Source organism: Sapajus apella, unplaced genomic scaffold (genome assembly GCF_009761245.1).
Source record: "Sapajus apella isolate SASKATOON/1434 unplaced genomic scaffold, GSC_monkey_1.0 scaffold4, whole genome shotgun sequence".
In the NCBI taxonomy this organism is placed as follows: Eukaryota; Metazoa; Chordata; class Mammalia; order Primates; family Cebidae; genus Sapajus; species Sapajus apella.
Window position 1 is genome coordinate 28,080,840 of NW_022436944.1, and position 21,520 is coordinate 28,102,359.

General features: G+C 38.3%; 1 protein-coding gene and 1 pseudogene across 2 annotated transcripts in view; one reads left to right on the forward strand and one right to left on the reverse strand.

Annotated features, from left to right (window-relative positions):
* PIK3CB (phosphatidylinositol-4,5-bisphosphate 3-kinase catalytic subunit beta) overlaps positions 1 to 21,520 on the forward strand; it is a 107,371-nt gene that overhangs the window by 76,468 nt on the left and 9,383 nt on the right. The window contains 6 exon segments of the mRNA XM_032265067.1: positions 1,357 to 1,500; positions 3,259 to 3,358; positions 5,209 to 5,387; positions 6,204 to 6,313; positions 8,044 to 8,122; positions 20,837 to 21,004. Of these exon segments, the coding sequence (XP_032120958.1) occupies positions 1,357 to 1,500; positions 3,259 to 3,358; positions 5,209 to 5,387; positions 6,204 to 6,313; positions 8,044 to 8,122; positions 20,837 to 21,004 (780 nt within the window).
* Positions 3,455 to 3,986, reverse strand: LOC116541139 (annotated as a pseudogene). Its single transcript, XR_004264723.1, has one exon. The product of XR_004264723.1 is annotated as a 60S ribosomal protein L17 pseudogene (transcript).

A 21,520-nucleotide genomic window follows, 5' to 3' on the forward strand; every position in this document is an offset into this window, starting at 1 on the left:
TTAAAAAATGAATTGCCGGTTGCTCCACCATCTCCTTAAGTTTGCATTGGAGACCTCTTGTGGAGGGGCCACCTGGTTCTCCTTGGGCAGAACCAAGTGTTTTTCTTAAATGCATTGATCCCTCTGAAGAGATTGCTATGATCTGTGTATACCATGTAGCTAATTCTGGTGGTTTTTCTATTGTCAAATTTTCTGGTTATGAGGTTTTGTTTTTTTTTCCAATAGTGCCCTGGGTTTCAATCCCAGATATCTGCCTTAGACTACTAATTCCTTAACCATTTATTACCCAAGACTATAGACATTAAGTGGGGCACTTGGGCCTCATACTTCATACTGCTGGAATTGCCTCTGATGGGAGTGTGTTTACAGGTGAATGGTCTGGAGATTGACACAAAATAGAGAACCACTAACCTTAACTAATTCAGCTCAGTTAATTACAATATTGTATGTTATATTAATTCAGTGATCAATTCCCACTTATAAATGTATTCACTTTCTCATCCTTCAAACTATTTGAAGTTAAGATGTTAATTGTTCATTGGTTATCTGGGAGAATTTACTTAATCCTAATGATAGCAAAGGAAAATAAATTGTGAAATTACTGGGATTTTTATTTAAAAAATGATTGTTCAGCTAAGCACATTAATTTTTTAGCATGATCAGAAATCAGTATTGAGGTGTCTAATATTTTTGGTAACTCTTAGCTGACTAGAAATACAGTCATCAATTTTAACAATCTGTAGTAGTCTATTTTCACACTGTTATAAAGAAATACCTGAGACTGGGTAATTTATAAAGGAAAGCGGTTTAATTGACTCACAGTTCCACATGGCTGGGGAGGCCTCACAAAACTTCAAATCGTGCTGGAAAGCAAAGGTGAAGCAAGTACCATCTTCACAAGGTGGCAGGAAAAGGGAAAGAGCAGAGGAAACCACCATTCATGAAGCCATCAAATCTCATGAGAACTCACTCACTACATGAGATTAGCGTGGGGGGCCACATTGATTCAATTACCCTCCACCAGGACCCTCCTCCGACACATGGGGATTATAAGGATTATAATTTGAGGTGAGATTTGGGTGGGGACAAAAGCCAGACCATATCACAATCTAATTCATTTGATTAAAATATCTCTTGTATCTGTTCTTTGACCCTCTTCACTCCCCTTTCCCCATCTGAAATCTTTAGCTTGTTTTGTGGTATTTTAACAGTGGTTCAGTGAAGACAAGCATGTAACAAGCCTGGCCCAAAAGAACCGTTGTGTTTCAACAAGTTCACATTTGATAGTTTGACAGGAAGGGATCTTTTCCTGCCACAGGTTGTTTGCTTACTCACTGTGTCTTTTGTTTCTTTCAGTGATGAAGAACTTTCTCAATATCTTTTACAACTGGTGCAAGTTTTAAAGTATGAGCCTTTTCTTGATTGTGCCCTCTCTAGATTCCTATTAGAAAGGGCACTTGCTAATCGGAGGATAGGGCAGTTTCTATTTTGGCATCTTAGGTAAGTCTTTTATATTTCAATTTGAGCCTACCATATGCTTTAGTAACTATAAATCACCATAATATATTTAATAGAACAAATAGCTGCTTTCATTTATTTCTGAGCCATTTATAACATGTATATAGTTTTGGTGCCTTCTCCTATTTCTTGATACCTGTACTCCTGATTTTCATGATTTGACAAAGTAATTCAGTTATTCAAGATCCTATGTGTCCCTCCATGCCTGCTTGATTTCTTCTTTCTTTCCCTCCTTCTTTCCTTTTTCTCTCTCTTTCTTCTTTTTTTTTTTTTTTGCTGAGCTTCTCAAAGGCAATGAGCTCTGTAATGTGCTGCTGATTTTAGAAGTTTTATTTCTGGATGTGATTTTCTTCTTATTCATAGACTTCCCCCCTTTTTTAATTCCTTGTGTTCTAGAACCTTTTCTTATTTTAACTAGTGTTTTCTCGTTCATTCAGTCTTAGTTTTTAAATCCCTCAGGGAATAACAAAATAAGTATTCCTTCCTTTTTCAAATATGTACACCACTTTTTAAGTGAGAACAAAATTGGAGTAGATGCTAATCAGGGCATTAGTCAATTGTATAATACTAGTTGGATTTCATAGATCTCTGTTTCAGTCTAATGTTTTTAAATTGGTAAGATCACCTTACCCCTACAAAAAGCAAATCAGGTTAAGATGTGCACATTTTAGATTTCTTGGAATAAAGAATTAACTAATTATAGAATCACACAGATTTTGAACTGTGAAGTTTAACAAATTGGAAAGTTGACCCATCTCACTAATAATTATGCACAAAATAGCCGGGTGCAGGGATACACGCACGCCTGTAATCCCAGCACTTTGGGAGGCTGAGGCAGGTGGATCACATGAAGCCAGGAGTTTAGACCAACCTGGCCAACATGGCGAAATGCTGTCATTATTAAAAATACAAAAATTAGCCAGGCATGGTGGTGCATGCCTATAATCCCAGCTACTTGGGAGACTATAAGGCCAGAGAATTGCAGGTATGAAGGGGCTGGGCACCCTATCCAAATTCCAGCCAGAAATGGGGAGGGTCAGGAGGGAAGGACAGGGTACAGGAGAGGAGGGACCATCATTTCCTTCTAAGTGCAGGACTCATTTGTTGTGCACATCACTTCACCTTGCATCCTGTTGGCCAGAACCAAGTCACCTAATGACATCTAGCTACATGTTTATTTTTGGCAGGGTTCAACCTGGGATGTAGAGATTGTAGTAGGTTGAGATCACACCAGTGCACTCCAGCCTGGGCAACAGAGTGAGACTCTGTCTCAAAAAAGGGAGGAAGGGAGGGAGGAAGGAAGGAAGGAAAAATAATAACGAGGCCAGGTGCGATTGCTCACACCTGTAATCCCAGTACTTGGGAGGCCGAGATGGCTGGATCACGAGATCAAGAGATCAAGACCATCCTGGCCAACGTGGTGAAACCACATCTCTACTAAAAACAAAAGTTGGCTGGCCATGGTGGTGCGCGCCTGTAATCCCATCTACTCGGGAGGCTGAGGCAGGAGAATCATTTGAACCTGGACGTGGAGCTTGCAGTGAGCCAAGATCTTGCCACTGCACTGCAGCCTGGCGACAGAGTGAGACTTCATCTAAAAAAAAAAAAAAAAAAAGATAATAATAATGCACACAATGACCTTGCCATCATAAGTTTATTTTTTGTAGAATAAAGAAGTCAATATTTATTTGATAATCTGAAGTGTTTGATAAACCATGTGGATATCATCAACTTTTGCAGGTCAGAAGTGCACATTCCTGCTGTCTCAGTACAATTTGGTGTCATCCTTGAAGCATACTGTCGGGGAAGTGTGGGGCACATGAAAGTGCTTTCCAAGCAGGTATCAACTTATTTGGTTTATTCATTTTTTCTTTTTTTGACAGACAAAGGTTAAAGCATGAATATTGGCTTGTTTTTTTTTTTTTTTTTTTTTTTCCCTTTTAGTTGCATTTATTTTAAGGCTGAATTTACTCCCATGCCATAAGTTTTTGTTTCTTCAGTTTCTTCTGGGATATCTTCTTCTTCTGGGCAACCTCCTCTTCTGGTTTAGGAACAATCTGTTCCTTTTCAGTAAGGATCATCTCAATGTGGCAGGGAGAACTCATGTACGGGTTAATTCGACCGTGAGCTCTGTAGGTCCGGCGGCGCATCTTGGGTGCTTTGTTCACTTGGATATGCTCAATGACCAGAGAATCTACATCTAAACCCTTAAGTTCAGCATTACTCTCTGCATTTTTAAGCATGTGCAGCAAAAATTCAGCACTGTTTTTGGGCCACCGACCTTGTGTCCAGCCCCACTGCTTGGCCTGGGCACACCTGCCAACTCCACCATTGTAACATCGGAATGGTATGCACTGTTTCTGTAAAGTGACATCTTTCAGATACTTCGTGGCTTTTCGTATATGCATACCCTTGATGGCCTGGGCAGTTTCACGTGTGTTCTTAAAGAGAATACGAAGATTGGTGCCATCTGGGCTCACCACAGCCTCTGGCTCCTAGGTTCAAGTGATTCTCCTGCCTCAGCCTCCTGAGCATATGGGATTACAGGTGCACACCACTATGCCTGGCTAATTTTTGTATTTTTAGTAGAAACCGGGTTTCTCCATGTTGGCCAGGCTGATCTCAACCTCCTGGCCTCAACTGATCTACCTGCTTTGGCCTCCCAAAGTGCTGGGATTACAGATGTGAGCTATCGCACCCAGCCTAAAGTTGAACCTTAAACATAATGGTTTTGATTTAGTTGGCCATTGTTGATACACCTTGTACTACTTGCCTGAGTTTTTTTTTTTTTTTTTACTTTCCTAAGTTTTGATAGCCATAGTTATTATAAAAACAAGTAATTTAGATTTGAATAACATACTATGTCTGTATTCACACTTACTTTATTAGACAATAATTCATTCTGTTCTGTTAATGGAAAGAGAATATATTGAGCTGTCATACAAGAGTGATGACAAGAAGTGGATATTAAGGTTGAATAGCAAGAACCTCAGAGTTACTTCTACATAGGTTTTTCTCTTATACTGTGGAGTTGGCCAAATGGACTGGTTTAGATTAGTGATGTCTCAAATTCTACTACTCAGTGAATTGCAGAATTTTGAATAGTTTAAGCTTCATGTTTATTTTCTTTTTCTTTTCTTTTCTTTCTTTCCTTTTTTTTTTTGAGACAGTTTCTCACTCTCTTCCCTTGGCTGAAGTGCAGTGGTTCAGTCTCAGCTCACTGCAACCTCCACCTCCAAGGTTTAAGCGACTCTTGTGCCTCAGCCTCCCGAGTAGCTGGGATTACAGTCGAGTGCCACCATGCCTAGCAAATTTTTGTGTTTTTTTTGTAGAGAGAGAGTTTCACCATGTTTCCCAGGCTGGTCTCCTGACCTCAAGTCATCCACTTGCCTCAGCCTCCCAAAGTGCTGGCCCACATTTATCTTCTTAAGTACCCATAATCTATGTCTGCTTTTTTCAAATTTATAAGAAGTGGTTTAAAGAAACTTTGAAAATGATGCCGTAAATAACAACTGTTAAAAATAAGTTGTTTATTATATGTAAAATACTTTTCATTAAAGCAGATACTATTTTTACTTCAGCTGATTATGTGTGTTTATGTTTATGTGTTGGGAGCAGGTGTTATTGATATGATCACATGATATTATTTTTAATCAAATGAATTTTTTGTGTGGGGAACTTATTTTTCAGGTTGAAGCCCTCAATAAGTTAAAAACTTTAAATAGTTTAATCAAACTGAATGCAGTGAAGTTGAACAGAGCCAAAGGGAAGGAGGCCATGCACACCTGTTTAAAACAGAGTGCTTACCGGGAAGCCCTCTCTGACCTGCAGTCACCCCTGAACCCATGTGTTATCCTCTCGGAACTCTAGTAAGTGACTGTGCTTTGCTCAGTGAGTCTCCTATGAAATAGCAAGCAGAAAGTCACTACCTTAGGGGAGTAGCAGGGCCAGCTGTCAGCCTCAGGACATAGAATATAATTAAAGAAGGAAAATCTTAAAAGTTCTCAGAGGCTGTGTTTATATTCAATAGAATACATGCTTGTCAGCTAAACGTACCTGTGGGTTTAGTGAAAGTTACAAATGAATTCATATTTCAGTTATATGTAATTAAATTTATTTTCTATATTACTGATTTGTAAGAGTTGATATTCCTAACAAGCAAAATGTTGGAAACTATAGTAAATTATTCACTGATTGATTTTCCTATTTTAAAATGAGATCTTGTCTTGAATGAATTTGGCAACTTACTTCTCACTTTCTCATTTCCTATAAAAGTGATAATGAAAAATAATAATCTGTTATTCAGTATACATCAGTATTCAAATGAACCCCTTGTTAAGAAATCAAGAATGATCTCATAATAGTTCTAATTTTAATCCAATGATTTGTTCTAATTTTTTATTCACTAATGTAATCATTTGCAAACAAAAGGAAATGAGAGGAGGAATTTTAAGTGGTGAAGGTAAAAAGGGCAGATCTTGGGTTTTGAGTCCAGCCTATCTGGCATCAGTCTATGCCATCCAAGGCTGTCCTCATAGTTGCTTTTCTACCAAGTGGGACTTTTTTTGACTCCTCTGCAGACCTGAAAGGAATAGGTGAGGAATTTTCCCAAGCCTATTATATCATGGTAAAATTATAATCTTGTGTATCACTACACTGAAGTTGACTAATTTTCTTGATTTTAGTGTTGAAAAGTGCAAATACATGGATTCCAAAATGAAGCCTTTGTGGCTGGTATACAATAACAAGGTATTTGGTGAGGATTCAGTTGGAGTGATTTTTAAAAATGGTGATGGTAAGTACTGAGCTTTTTTAACATCATCAAATTCCTTGGAATTTTTCATTTGTTGCCATTTTGCCTTATCTGAAAGGTGATGTGTAGTGAAAGTGTTTAACTGTTTGCAGCCATGAAGGTAGCTATTGATGGTCATAAAGTCAAATTCAAATGTCCTAAGTGCCTTTTTTTCCTTCTTAGAAAATGATTTATACCATTCACTGAAATACACTGTTCTAGCGAACCTAAATTTTCCCCTACAAAATACCAAGTATGTCTACTTCTTTGATTAAAAAGCTTTTGAAATATGAGATAATATTTTTACTTTTTTTTTTTTTGAGACAGTGTCTCACTCTGCAGTGGTACAATCTTGGCTTATTGCAGCCTTCACCTCTCAGGCTCAAGCGATTATCCGACCTCAGCCCCCAGAGTAGCTGGGACTGTGGGCACACGCCACCACACTTGGCTCACTTTTTTTTTTTTTTTTTTTTTTTTGAGACGGAGTCTCACTCTTGTTACCCAGGCTGGAGTGCAATGGCGCGATTTCGGCTCACCGCAACCTCCGCCTCCTGGGTTCAGGCAATTCTCCTACCTCAGCCTCCTGAGTAGCTGGGATTACAGGCATGCGCCACCATGCCCAGCTAATTTTTTGTATTTTTAGTAGAGACGGGGTTTCACCGTGTTGACCAGGATGGTCTCGATCTCTTGACCTCGTGATCCACCCGCCTCGGCCTCCCAAAGTGCTGGGATTACAGGCTTGAGCCACCGCGCCCGGCCCTTGGCTCACTTTTTGTATGTTTTGTAGAGATGGGGTTTCACCATGTTACTCAGGCTGGTGTCGAGGTCCTGAGCTCAAGTGATTCACCCACTCTAGCCTCTCAGTCCTGGGATTACAGACATGAGGCACTGTGCCCAGTCAAGGATATTTTTAGTAATATATTCATACATCCTGTTTCAGTGATAGCAATACTGATTTTGCCACCATAGTTTTGTATTTTAATAAAAGTACCTGACAGACTCAAAATTTGTAGAGGAAGTGCCTCTGAAGTAATCACACCAGCCATTAGGCAGTGGTGACTTGTTAGTTATGTGACTGCAAACAAGTCATAGGAAACTGCTTGAGCTTCAGATTATTCACATCCATGAGGATTATAGTATCTGTATGTCAGGGCTATTAAAAGGAATTGAGATAACATAAGTAAATGTGCTTTTTAGAATATGTGCTTACAACTTACAAAGAACTCATAGAGATTTGCGAAACATTTCATGCCACTTGACCATACAGATGTCATTATGTGGATGTCACTAGTTTCATCTGCTCTCTTCCCTGAAAATACCCTTAGACATGATAATAAATTCAACCATTACAGTTTTGTGACCTCATGATTCAATTAATTATGTGATTCTTAAGGACTCCCTGTGTAACCCTAAAAGCAAGCAAGAAGGAAAAAAATTAGCCATGTAATTAATATAATACACATACAATGTAATACAAACAGTATTACAGCATACAATTAGTATAGTAGTTTACACATAATAAGCAATTAAAAAATCTTTTAATATAATTTCTAAAATAATGTTACAGGGACATACTATCCAATGAGTGTAATATTTGTTATAAAATTAGCAAAAATATTAGCATAGCATTGGTTAATGTTTTTAGTTAATTCTGACTGATTTAATGTTGAATTAATGAGTTACAGGGCATAAAAGAGAAAGCACTTGTAATGAAGTAGTTTGTTTTCCCTTAGATTTACGACAAGATATGTTGACACTCCAAATGTTGCGCTTGATGGATTTACTCTGGAAAGAAGCTGGTTTGGATCTTCGGTAAGATATAGTGATTTTTTTTTTGTTTTTGTTTTTTCGGTCTCATGTTGCAGTCTTTCCACAGCAAAATATCTATAATTTTTTGTTAGTTCCTCCCCTCTTGTTCTTATTTTTAGTTGTTGTTCATAATAATATTTATATAGCACTTTACAATGTACTTTCAAATATGTTGTCTTGTCCAAACTTTTTCAGTTTATAACTATACAGGTGACTGAAATTCCAGAAAGAAAGAATAGGTTTAAATTTTCATAAGGCTTGGACAGACGGCAAGAGTTACATTCCAGTATATGGTTTTGAAGGGTGTACTGTGGGTCATGGCAGTGACAAGGCCAGAGAAGAGCCTGTACCTTTTTATACTTAGGCCAGGGACATTCATTTCTCTACCTACCAAGGAAAAAGAGAGGAAAACGTTTAGGTGCATTCTCAGGTTTTTAGCCTGCCACCATCAATAGGGGTAGATAGTGCATAGAAGAGGTATGATGTGGTGATGGAAAAAAGGAAACATAAAATCAAGCCTCAGACTGGGAATTGTATTCACAATGAACAGAACAGGAGTAAATATTTAAAGAGCCCATAGAAATGAACATAAGGAAAAGAAGTGGAAAGCCATTTCTTAAAAGGTATAAAAACAAACTAATAGGCATGGTGGCATACGCCTTAATCCCCACACTTTGCGAGACTAAGGCAAGAGGATTTCTTCAGGTCAGGAGTTTGAGACTAGCCTGGCCAACATGGTGAAACCCCATCTCTTCTAAATATACAAAAGTTAGCCAGGCTTGTGTAACAAAAGTGAGACCCTATCTCAAATAAGAAAAAAGAAGGCCGGGCGCGGTGGCTCAAGCCTGTAATCCCAGCACTTTGGGAGGCCGAGGCGGGTGGATCACGAGGTCAAGAGATCGAGACCATCCTGGTCAACACAGTGAAACCCGGTCTCTACTAAAAATACAAAACATTAGCTGGGCATGGTGGCGCGTGTCTGTAATCCCAGCTACTCAGGAAGCTGAGGCAGGAGAATTGCCTGAACCCAGGAGGCGGAGGTCGCGGTGAGCCGAGATCGCGCCATTGCACTCCAGCCTGGGTAACGAGAGCGAAACTCCGTCCCCAAAAAAAAAAAGAAAAAAAAAAGAACTCAAATTTTATAATGGAAATATTTATGTACTTTTATAATAAGTCAGACTATATTTAAATTATAAATATTTCATAATTTCCATTTTTATCTTATTGACTCCTGAACTATTTAAAATTACAGCTGGGTGCAATGGCTCTTGCTTGTAATCCTAATACTTTGGAAGGCCAAAGTGGGAGGATTGCTTGACCCTGGGAGTTCAAGACCAGCCTGGGCAACAGAGCCAGACCCTGTCTCAATAAATTAATAGATATATAAATATATGAATAAAATTTAATTTCGAAAGGCATACTTTTTTGTTCTCTCTAGGATTTCTAATTGTGTTATCGTATCAAGTATATTATATGTTCAGATCTATATGCTCATTAAACTTCAGTTTTGCTTTGTCACTTTGTAGGTATGTTACAGCCTCCTATTATAATTGACATTTGTCAATGTCTACCTGCAATCTTGTCAGTTTTTGTTTATCTTGATCTTATATTTGCTTTTTCTTTTTTTGTTTGTTTGTTTTTTGAGACAGAGTCTTGCTCTGTTACCCAGGCTGGATTGCAGAGCCATAATTTGGGCTCACTGCAACCTTTGCCTCCTGGATTCAGGCGATTCTTGTGCGTCAGCCTCCCGAGTAGCTGAGATTACAGGCACGGGTCACCATGCCTGGCTAATTTTTGTATTTTTATTAGAGACAAGGTTTCACCATGTTGACCAGGCTGGTCTCGAACTCCTGACCTCAAGCATTGATCTTATATTTGTAAATGTATACAAGATTTGGTTTCTTTTAGCCTCTATGCCCTCCTTTGTCATTAAGAAACAGCCCTCTTGGCAGAGGTTGCAGTGAGTCAAGATCGAGCCACTGTACTCTAGCCTGGGCAACAGAGTGAGACTGCGTTTGAAAAAAAAAACAGAAGTAGGTCTCTTAATCCCTAGTAACTTTGTTTAGCCTGTTTTGTCCAAAATTTACAGTGGTATACCAGCTTTATTTTGGTCAATATTTACCTTTGTATCTTTTATTTTAAATTTTTATTTCATTTTATATTATATGTGTCTCCTGTAAATAGCATATAGTTAAATTTTTTTGTGAGGATGGATTTACTCCGATAAGAAAGTATTTTACTAGGAAATTGTGATTGTTAATTGCAATTACTATATGCTTATTTATTTCTGCTATCTTATTGTATGTTTTATATTTACATCTATGTTTTTGTCCTTTTTTCATTTATTTCCTTATTTCTTATTTATTTCCGTTTTTAATCTGATTTATTTCTCATTTATTTTGTTGGGTTTATAGGGGTTTTAAATTTTTATTTTTCCTTTCTATAAAATATTTTTTAAAATTCTTATTTATTTAAAAAAAACTTTTTTAGAGACGGAGTTTCATTCTCACCCAGGCTGGAGTGCACTCACATGGTCATAGCTCACTGCAGCCACAAACTCCTGGGTAGCACAATCATAGCTCACTGCACTCACGAACACTTGAGTACCAGCAGTCTTCCCACCTCAGCCTCTTATGTAGCTAGGACTACAGGTGTGTGCCACCATGCCTGGCTCATTTAAAAATCTTTTGAGAGACAGAGTCTCACTATGTTGCTCTGTCTGGTCTCAAATTCCTGACCTCAAGCGATCCTCCCACCTCAGTCTCCCACTTATTGAGATAACAGACATGAGCTACTATACCCAGCTCTTTATATACTGTCTTATTTATTTAGGGAATATTCTTATTCTTATTCTTCTTTTTTTTTTTTTTTTGAGATGGAGTCTTTCTCTCTCGCCAGGCTGGAGTGCAGTGGTGCGATCTCAGCTCACTGCAATCTCTGCCTCCCAGGTTCAAGTGATTCTCCTGCCTCAGCCTCCTGATTAGCTGGGACTACGGGCACATGCCACCACACCTGGCTAATTTTTGTATTTTTAGTAGAGATGGGGTTTCACTATGTTGGCCAGGATGGTCCCTGTCTCTTGATCTCGTGATCTGCCCACCTCAGCCTCCCGAAGTGCTGGGATTACAGACGTGAGCCACCATGCCTGGCCTTAAGTAATATTTTTAAGTTTTTATTTTTTTCTTTTTCTTTTTTTTTCATCCAATTATGCTTCAAGTTGAAGAATATTTTTAAGTTTTTAAACTGCGTGTTTGATTTTATAAATCTGCTGTTGTTGTTGTTGTTGTTGTTGAGACGGAGTTTCGCTCCTGTTGCCTAGGCTGGAGTGCAATGACAAGATCTCATCTCACTGCAACCTCTGCCTCCTGGGTTCAAATGATTCTCGTTTCTCAGTCTGCCAAATAGCTGGGATGACAGGCATGTGCTACCACCCCTAGCTAATTTTGTATTTTTAGTAGAGAAGGGATTTCTCCATGTTGGTCAGGCTGGTCTCAAAATTCAGACTTCAGGTGATGCACCCGCCTCAGCCTTCCAAAGTGCTGGGATTACAGGTGTGAACCACTGTGCCCAGCCTGATTTAACAAATTCTAAAGGAAATCCATAACTTAGCCCTCTTCTTCATCATTATAGGTACTTTAGGATAAACTCCACCACTTATATTTTAACTAATATTTAACAACTCCTTATATTAGTTATTTGTTACAGTGAATTTTTACTAGAATTTCTTATATATAATTTTAAAAATTTCTTTATGCACCATTGCTTTTTGTACCATAGTCCCTCACTCCAAGTTTTGTCTGAAAATCAATTTATATTACCCTCAGTCTTTTTTTTTTTTTTTTGTCCATCTTTTTTTATTATAGCCATCCTAGTAGGTTTGAGGTGGTATCTCATTGTGGTTTTAATTTTTATTTTCCCTATGACCAATGTTGTTGAGCAGCTTTTCGTGTGCTTATTGGTTAGTTGTATACCTTCTTTGGCGAAATGTCTGTTTAGATCCTCTGCTCATTTGTAGATTGGGTTATTTGTCTTTTTATTGTTAAATTATAAGAATTTTTTATATATTTTGTATACGAGGCCCTTCTTAGATAAATTATTTGCAGATATGTTTTTCTTGTTGTCTGTTTACTTTAAATTTTAAATAGTATGTGTGGTAGAAATCCAGCTTCATTCTTTTCCATTTAGATGTATAGTTGTCTCAGCACCGTTTGTTGAAATGGTTAGTCTTTCTTCATTGAATTCTTGGCATCAGTGTCAAAAATCAATTGTACGTGTGAAGGTTTTTTCCTGGAATCTTAAGTTCAGTTCTATATGTCTGTCCTTTATCTGGGATTATGTTAATTTTTCCTTTGTTTCTGAATAAGAATTTTGCTAGTGGATAGGTTTTCCTTCAGAATGTCTAATATGTTATCCCACTTTCTTCTGGCTTCCCTTGTTTCTAACGAGAAATCAGCTGTTAATCTTATTTATGATCCTTATAAGTGATGAGTCATGTCTCTCTTGTTCCCTTCAAGATTCTCTTTATTTTTGCCTCTTGCCAGTTTGGTTATAAGATGTCTACTTCTATTAGAGTTTATTCTACTTTGAATTAATTGAGCTTTCTGGACACATATATTATTGTTTTTCATAGAATTTGGGGAGTTTTGGGCCATAATTTTTTCATATAGCTTTTTTACCTCTCTCTTCTTCTCATCTTCTGCTGAAACTGCTGTTATGCATTTATTGTCAGGTCAAATAAACGTAGTATTGTAATTGGGATCTTCCTGGAAACTACCAGAAAGGCCAAAGAATGACAGTTCTGTGGGAACTGGGCTTTGAAGGAGCTTCAAAAACTTCATTTTTCTTTCCTCTAGTAGCTGTCAGACTTGTTACAGTCCCCAAGATTGTGGACTGTTTGTTGTCAAGGCTACCACATAACTGGGAAGAGTTTGGTTGTGTGGTGTGTGTGTGTGTGTGTGTGTGTGTGTGTGTGTTTGTGTTTTGAATAAACACTCATCAGGGGTGTGTGTGTGTGTGTGTGTGTGTGTGTGTGTGGTACATGTGTTTTAAATAAACACTCATTGGATTTCTCCAAGCCTTTGTTATATTTTCAGAATTCTAAAATAGGTGATTCTGACAATTTTTGTCAGTGTTCTTGTTGCTTTTATGGAAAAGTGGATATTCAGAGTTTGCTATCATTTGGCTATAGAATTTTGAAATCCAGATTAACTGCTTTCCTCAGAAGCCTTGATGGTATTATTCATTTGTCTTCTAGTTTCTGTTGTTTTCTCTTTGTTTGTTTGTTTTTTTGTTTGTTTGAGATGGAGTCTCGCTCTGTCGCCAATGCTGAAGTGCTACGGCATGATCTCGGCTCAGTGCAACCTCCACTTCTCTGGTTCAAGTGATTCTTCTGCCTCAGCCTCCCAACCTCCCAAGTAGCCGGGATTACAGGCACACGCCACCATGCCCAGCTAATTTTTGTATTTTTAGTAGAGATGGAGTTTCACCATGTTGGCCAGGTTGGTCCTGATCTCCTGACCACGTGATCTGCCCACCTTGACCTCCCAAAGTGCTGGGATTACAGGCATGAACCACCGTTCCTGGCCTGAGTTGTTTGCTTGAACCCTGCTGGCCTCCCCTGACAGAGCTCAGGGCTGAGAACTTGTGGTCTTCTTATTTTTATTTTTCTGCATAATCTTATTATTTTCCTTATATAGTTAATAATACTCAGTTTTGAATTCATTGTTGATGGATATTATGTTTTCTATGAAGGTCCTTTGCTCGCTGGGTTGTGAATATATGTCTCAAAACGAATTTGTATTTTGTTTGTGCTGTTGCCAAAGGCCTGTACATACAGTCAACCAGTTTTTATGTTAACTCCTTACCTTCAGACCATCACACCTCATAGTTTATATTTAGATCTCATAAGAGAATATGGGAAGGCTTGAATTTTTGCAGTTACATGAAATCTTTTTTTTCTTATCCACCCAGTTTCTGGGGTAGATGGGAAACTTTCATGCCACACCATCTAATCAGTGAACAGATGTTTTCAAGTTCTAGTCCTCCCAGACCTCAGCTTTGTGTAGGATCTCAGGTCCTGATCCTACCTCATGGGCCTAAGTCCATGACTTTTTTTTGGTGGGCATTGAAATGTCAGCCAAGTCTAACTTCCTGAGCCACTGCTGTGAGTAATCTCTATTTTTGGAACCTACAGTTCTTTTTTTTTTTTCTTTTTTAACTACACGTATTTATAAAACCTTGGGACTTCATCATTTTTAAAATGTGATTTAGTATCTACAGCTATTTAGTCTACAAGTTTGCTGGAAACAGTCACACTTGTAATTAACTTTGTTCCTGCAAGATTATAATATCTCCTGATTTGTTTTTTAAGTTTCACTTATATTCTGTTTATTATGAAATATATATGTATATATATTTTTTAAACTTGCAACTCTTGCTGTTAATTAACTGAACCAGGCATTGTATTAAGTTCCTCTCAGAAGGAATATCACATAAGCTTACAATTCTACGAGGCTATGTTGTTTCTTTTTAACACATTAAAAAATTAAAGTGCTGGTGATTTTAAACAAAGGTTATAGAAATATTAAATGGCAGAGCTAAATTCAAATTCAGGCTGTCAGTTACTAAATTAATGCCTGTTATTTTAGTAGTCTGGCTAAGTGCGAAAACAGTTGTACTAGACAAGACATGTCTAGCACTACTCTCTGTTTATCAAAGTATAATGGTGCCTAAAATACCTAAATTTCCTTTTTCTTAAGAAATATTTTTTTATTTTTAGATTTTCCAAGTTTACACTTTTCTGGTAGTGTAAAGATAGAAAGAACAATTTGATGTGAGTATTGTTCGTTTAGTGGGATTGTAGATGTGATTAGGAAAAAAAAGAGATCATAATTCATCTACAAAGGACAGTATGGCTATCACAAGTGACATATTTTTTTTTCTTTTAAATTAGGAGGAATTTCTAATGCAGCTGTGTAAAAATAGAATTAGTACCTTTGAATAGGTAGCAAGTTTTTCAACCACTCATAAGGTATGCTGTGTAGATAAGGGGAATAGGTTCCTAGAATAAACCGTCTGCTTGAGAATCATAAACCCAGTTGCACCTGGGCTACCTGTTTTTGTAAATAAAATTTTATTGGCACACAGCCATTTGGTTACATATTATGTATGGCTGCTTTTGTGCTGCAACTGCAGAGTTAAGTGTTTAGTCTGTAGTGCCTAAAATATTTATTTTCTGGCTTATTCCAGGAAAACGTTACCGACTCCTCCTATTTAAAATAACCCCCCCGCCCCCCAGTAATATGTTTTTACTTGAATGATCCTACAAAAAAGGAGGGAAACTTCAAGCTGAAGTTTAGTAACTCATTTGTTCTTTCCAAGGTTAGCACAGAAGCTACAGAATGGTCTCCTTTGCTGATAGCAGATTTAGGCCATATTATGAGCCTCATTTAGTTATGAAAAGCTAAGCTAAAACTATTTCCTGGCATCCTTAGTTCCTTCAGCCTAATTGAAAACCCTGACCAAGTTATTCTCTCTTAGTTTTGATTTTATTTATTTTATCTAAATGTAAAGTACATTTAGCATCAAATGAAGTTCATTGTGACCTGAGACAATGGGAGGCAGCCACATGTGGGAGTGCTAGAAATAAACCTAGTGTCTATCTGATGGGAAACACTGTGTGAAGAAAAAGAAACTTGTCTGTCCAGTGGGATCTTTGCTGACTTTTTGTACTCTGACCCCATGTTTTTTTAAAAAATGCAGGACTTTAATTTTTTTTTTAAAGTTCATTTCCAAACTGATACCTTTCTCTCACCAAACCTTTTTTACTGTTTCTATAAATATATGTGCTCCAGTGTTTCTATTTTGTTTGTTTTTCTTTCCACCAGCTGTTCAGGTTAAACTGGGTCACATAGCACACACTTTTAAAGTCAGTCCCAAATCTTGAGGTACATTCTATACATTACTGTTTTAGTACTTGTAACAGTGCCATGTTAATGAATATTGCTCGTCTTCATTTTTCTGTGATGTTCCAAAATATTCTTTTAGTATCTTTTATGTCAGCTTAGATCATTTATAAGACATCAGCATGTTAGGACACGGATACCCTGACCTCCTTTGGTCAACAGATAATAAGCAATAAGCAAATCTTATAGGTTGGCTACATGTAAACCTATTTGGCCTTGGCTAGATTTGCCAGTCCTCTGCATGCCCCCATCCACCCAAACAAATACATATGAAATCAGTTTTTTGACAGTTGCCTCCATTAAGACTTCATATCTGAGTTACGCTAATGGAGTTTACATTTTACATCCTTTTTTTTTTTTTTTTTTTTTTTGAGACAGGGTCTCACTCTGTCACCCCAGCTGGAGTGCAGTGGCACAATCATGGCTCATGGCAGCCTGAAACCTCTGGGCTCAGGTGATCCTCCACCTCAGCCTCCTGGGTAGCTAGGACCACAGGCACCTGCCACCATGCCTGGCTGATTTTTGAATTTTTTGTAGAGACGAAGTTTCACCATGTTGCCCAGGCTGGTCTTGAACTCCTTAAGTGATCTACCCACCTTGGCCTTCCAAAGTGCTAGGATTACAGGTGTGAGCCACCGTGCCTGGCCTACTTCCCTTTTAAGAGACCTATACAAAAGTTATTCAGTGAGTGGTATCCACAGTCTCAGAGGGTTGGAGGAAGAAGGTGGAAGTAATGCAAGCATTAGGTAAAAGATTAACACTTTTCTCCTTTGGAAGCCATGGGCTAAGGTACTACTCAGACTCTAGTCAGTGTGTCAGAGTCAAAATCAGAGATAAGAAAGACAGATATCACATATTCTCACTCATAAGCAGGAGCTAAATAATATATACACATAAAAGAAGAGTGTGGGATGATGGGCAGTGGGGACTTGGAGGAGTGGGTTGATGGCAGGTTGCTTGGTGGGTACAATGTCTGTTGCTCCAGTAATAAGATGCACTGAAGGCCCTGACTTGACTGCCGTGCAATATATCAATGTAGCAAATTTGCACTTCTACCCCATGAATATATACAAGTTGTAACAAAATTTTTTTTTAAGCCAGATAACTTGTTATATGCCTGTTTGAAGTAAGGATATGGAGCTGCCATCCCAGTGCCGTAGAATTTATTTCATTTTTTAAACGCTTGCTTTAGTGTGAAAGATAACAAATTGCTACTTGAGTTAGAAAGTCTGAGAAAGGAGGTTAAACATTATTGAAATTGTTGTCTTGGCCTTTATAAGAAGTGTAGCAGTTGAGTGCAATGGGGACCTAGGTGAGATGATCAGGGCTCCAAGAGTTTGTCCCCAGCTTGACTTCTGTCAAACTGTCTGTCTGAGAAGGATGTTTTTTCCTTCTCATTGTGAACATTCTACCCTCAAGGCAGTGAATGCTTTCATCGTTGCTTGCTTTTGAAAAGGAAGTTATTGGACTTGTGCCTACTTTGGCTGCAAGTGGAGTGAGAGGAGATGCAGGAAAGTGAGAAACTACACTTTAACCTGGCAATGTTTGCTTTCCGTGTGTTGTGTCATGATAAGAATAAGGGGTGTTATTAAAAACATTAATGCTGCGTTAAGAGACTGCTTCATTCTCTTATCATGTATTTTGACATTGCTGCTCCCAACCTCATTTTGCTAGAACTAGGAAAGTGCTGTTATTATTATTATTTTTTTGAGATGGAGTTTTGTTCTTGTTGCCCAGGCTGGAGTACAATGGCATGATCTTGGCTCACTGTAGCCTCTGCCTCCCAGAGTGAAGCAATTCTCCTGCCTCAGCCTCCCGAGTAGCTGAGATTACAGGTGCCTGCCACCACATCCAGCTAATTTTTTGTATTTTTAGTAGAGACGGGGTTTCACCATGTTGGCCAGGCTGGTCTCGAACTCCTAGATAATCCACCGACCTCGGCCTCCCAAAGTGCTGGGATTACAGATGTGAGCCACCATACCTGACAGAAAAGTGCTTTTAAAAAAGCATAAAATAATTTAATTTGGGGGGGAAAGGAGTTTTAGAAACTGTTTAATTTTAGAAACTATCTGATTGTGACACATGATAACATACTCATATACTCCCTCCTCCCCACAACACACACGTCTCTGTTTGTCACTTATAAAGTCCTTCAGAAGTTTTCTCAGTGCTTTTAGGAGTATGACAGAAGTCCTTACATGGCCAACAGGGACCTGCATGGTCTTTTCAGTGCTTACTGTGTCTTCTGCTTATCTTTCTGTTGTGCTTCCCCTGTGCTCTCCTCCAACCCTGCTGTCATTCCTCCACATGGAAGTCTTTTTTTGACTCCTGCCATATTCTCCTGGCACTTCTTCCTTATACACATGCACATTGTACATTTGCACTTTGTAAGCTCAGTGAGTGTAGGGACTGCTGCTTTTTGGTTTTCTTGTTTGTTTGGTTGGTTGATTTTTGCTTATTTCTGTATCACCAGCATCTAACACAGTGCTTGGTTAGCTGTACCCAAGTATTGAGCCCATGAATTCCATCCACTGTATTTTCTGTAGCTACCTGATCTTTATTTGAACCTGTCTCATTCCATTTTGGTGTTCTTATTATAATACAGTTTTTAGAACTTAGAGAAAATATTTGCAACCAAAATGAGAAAAAGGTAATTTTTTTTTGAGTTGGAGTCTCACTCTTGTTGCCCAGGTTGGAGTGCAGTGGCGCAATCTTGGCTCACTGCAACCTCCACCTCCCAGGTTCAAGCAGTTCTCCTGCCTCAGCCTTCTGACTAGCTGGGATTACAGTCATGCAGCGCCACACCTGGCTAAGTTTTGTATTTTTTTAGTAAAGATGGGGTTTCTCCATGTTGGTTAGGCTGGTCTCGAACGCCTGTCCTCAGGTGACCTGCCCACATTGGCCTCCCAAAGTGTTGCGATTACAGGCGTGAGCCACCACACCCAGCCAAGAGAAAGGTAGTATTAGTATACAAAGAGTTCACATAAGCCACTGAAGAAAATGTCGAAAGCCTCAATAAATCGGCAAAGAATATAAATAGCTAAGTCGCAAAAGAAATCTTAAGAATGCTTAAAAGATCCAGGTGCAGTGGCTCATAATCCCAACACTTTAGGAGGCTGAGGCAGGAGGATCACTTGAAGCCAGGAGTTACAAGTCTTGGTAACAAAGTAAAACCTCATTTCTACAGAAAATTTTTTTTAAAAATTAAGCATAGTGGCACACGCCTGTAGTACCAACTACTCTGGCAGCCAAAGGAGAGAGGATTGCCTTGAGCACAGGGCTTTGACGCTGTGGTGAGCCATGATCATGTCACTGCACTCCAGCCTGGGCAACAAAGTGACACACTGACTCTTAAAAAAAAAAATGGGCAAAAGAGATCTGAGAATAATAATCTTTATTAGGGATCAAATAAGTGCAAATCAAAGCAAAATGCCACCTATCAATTTAGCAAAAAATTTAATTGATAATCTGTTCTTCAGAATTTATTGCTCTAGTTAGAATGTCAATTCTCATCTTTCTGACAGATTACTAGTCTTTTGTAAATACTCAGTCACCTCTTTTCAGTTAAAGTTGCTGTATCTAAGGAGTTTGGAACCCAATTGGGGAGGTAAGATCTCAACTCAAGAAATGAGAAGTCAGCATGCAGACCCATTGATGTCACATTGCTGGTCTGGTTTAAGTCTTTGTTCAGTCACTGTAAACTGTAAAACATGTAGCAGTTCTTCATCTAAATCAGCCTATCTATTTTTACTCACAAGAAGCAGCCTGTTTCATAATCAGTGACTTTGTCTATGTAAAGACATCTTCACACCTTTTTAATCTAAGACCCATTTAAGGCCCAACTTTAAGTCTTAGGTCTTCCACTTAGTTAAATGTATGACTTTTGGGAAGTTACTTACATTACTCATTTGTAAAATTGGTAACTTACCTTGTAGGGCTTGTATTATTCAATTTGTTTATTGATTTTAAAATATTAATTGAGCACCTACTGTGTGATAGGCCTAGACTGAGGCACTGAGGATAGATACAACAGTGAAAAATCCATACTTGGCCAGGTGTGGTGGCTCATGCCTGTAATCCCAGCACTTTGGGAGGCTGGGGAGGGAGTATCACTTGAGCCCAGGAGTTCAAGAGCAGCCTGGGCAACATGGCCAAACCCTGTCTCAACAAAAATTTAAAAAAATTAGCCAGGTGTAGTGGCGCATGCCTGTAGTCCCAGCTACTCAGGAGGCTGAGGGGAGAGGATGGCTGGAGGCCATAATGAACTGAGATTATACCACCACACTCCAGCCTAAGTGACAGAGTGAGACCTGTCTCAAAAAGAAAAGAAAGAAAGATTGTAGGCTTGAACAGCTATAAGGATGGAGTTTCCCTAAAGTGCTTAGTCTGGCACATGACACTTACTGGGTATTCCATAAAGAGTGGTTTACTTCCCCAAAATCTAGAGTAAGTGTGAAAGAGTTTTATCCAGTGTACTTCTGTCCACCTGCGCAAGCAAGTAGAATGTTTCACCAGAATAGATAAAAAATTTTATATGTAATTGGCACTTTGGAATCCTTGTAAATTACTGCTTCCGTTGGCCAAGAGGTTTACTCCCTTGGTACAACTTGTGTTTTTTCGTATGACAATAATATAGTAACAAGTATATTAATAATAATAAAAGTTTTTTTTTTAATTAAAGGGAAAATCTTACCAAATTAATGTTTCATTTAAAGGAAAATATCACTCTTTATGCCCATTTTCTTCGTTCCAGGATGTTGCCTTACGGCTGTTTAGCAACAGGAGATCGCTCTGGCCTCATTGAAGTTGTGAGCACCTCTGAAACAATTGCTGACATTCAGCTGAACAGTAGCAATGTGGCTGCTGCAGCAGCCTTCAACAAAGATGCCCTTCTGAATTGGCTCAAAGAATACAATTCTGGGTTGGTTTCTTCTGTTTAATTATCATTTTTCTGTATAAGCAGCCAAAGAAATACTATATGCTCCCAATAGAAGTCATCAGTGTGTTAGAGGAAATATTAGTGTTTTTTATTTATTACTTCATTTCAAGCTAGAACAAAACGACACATAGGCCTTCCCAAAGTCTTATAGATGGTAAATGCTGAATTCTACTTTATCTAGATCAAATTTTAGAGCCCTGCAGTAAAGTTACAATCTATGAGTTTAGGTATTTAAATATAACATTGAAGCTTTTCTTCAAGTGCATCAGCTTCTCTAATTATGTGAATGTATGAACTTAAATAAGTTTTTAATGAGTTTATAGATTGTGATTTCTCCAAAGTAAAAAATACAATGCTTGGAATTATGGCTATGGCGTTAGAAAAGCACTAATATATATATGTGTGTGTGTGTGTGTGTATATATATATATGAATTTCACAGTGAGGGGGAAATGGTCTGCAAGTATTTTTGCCTAAAGACTTCAAAGTCAGATACATT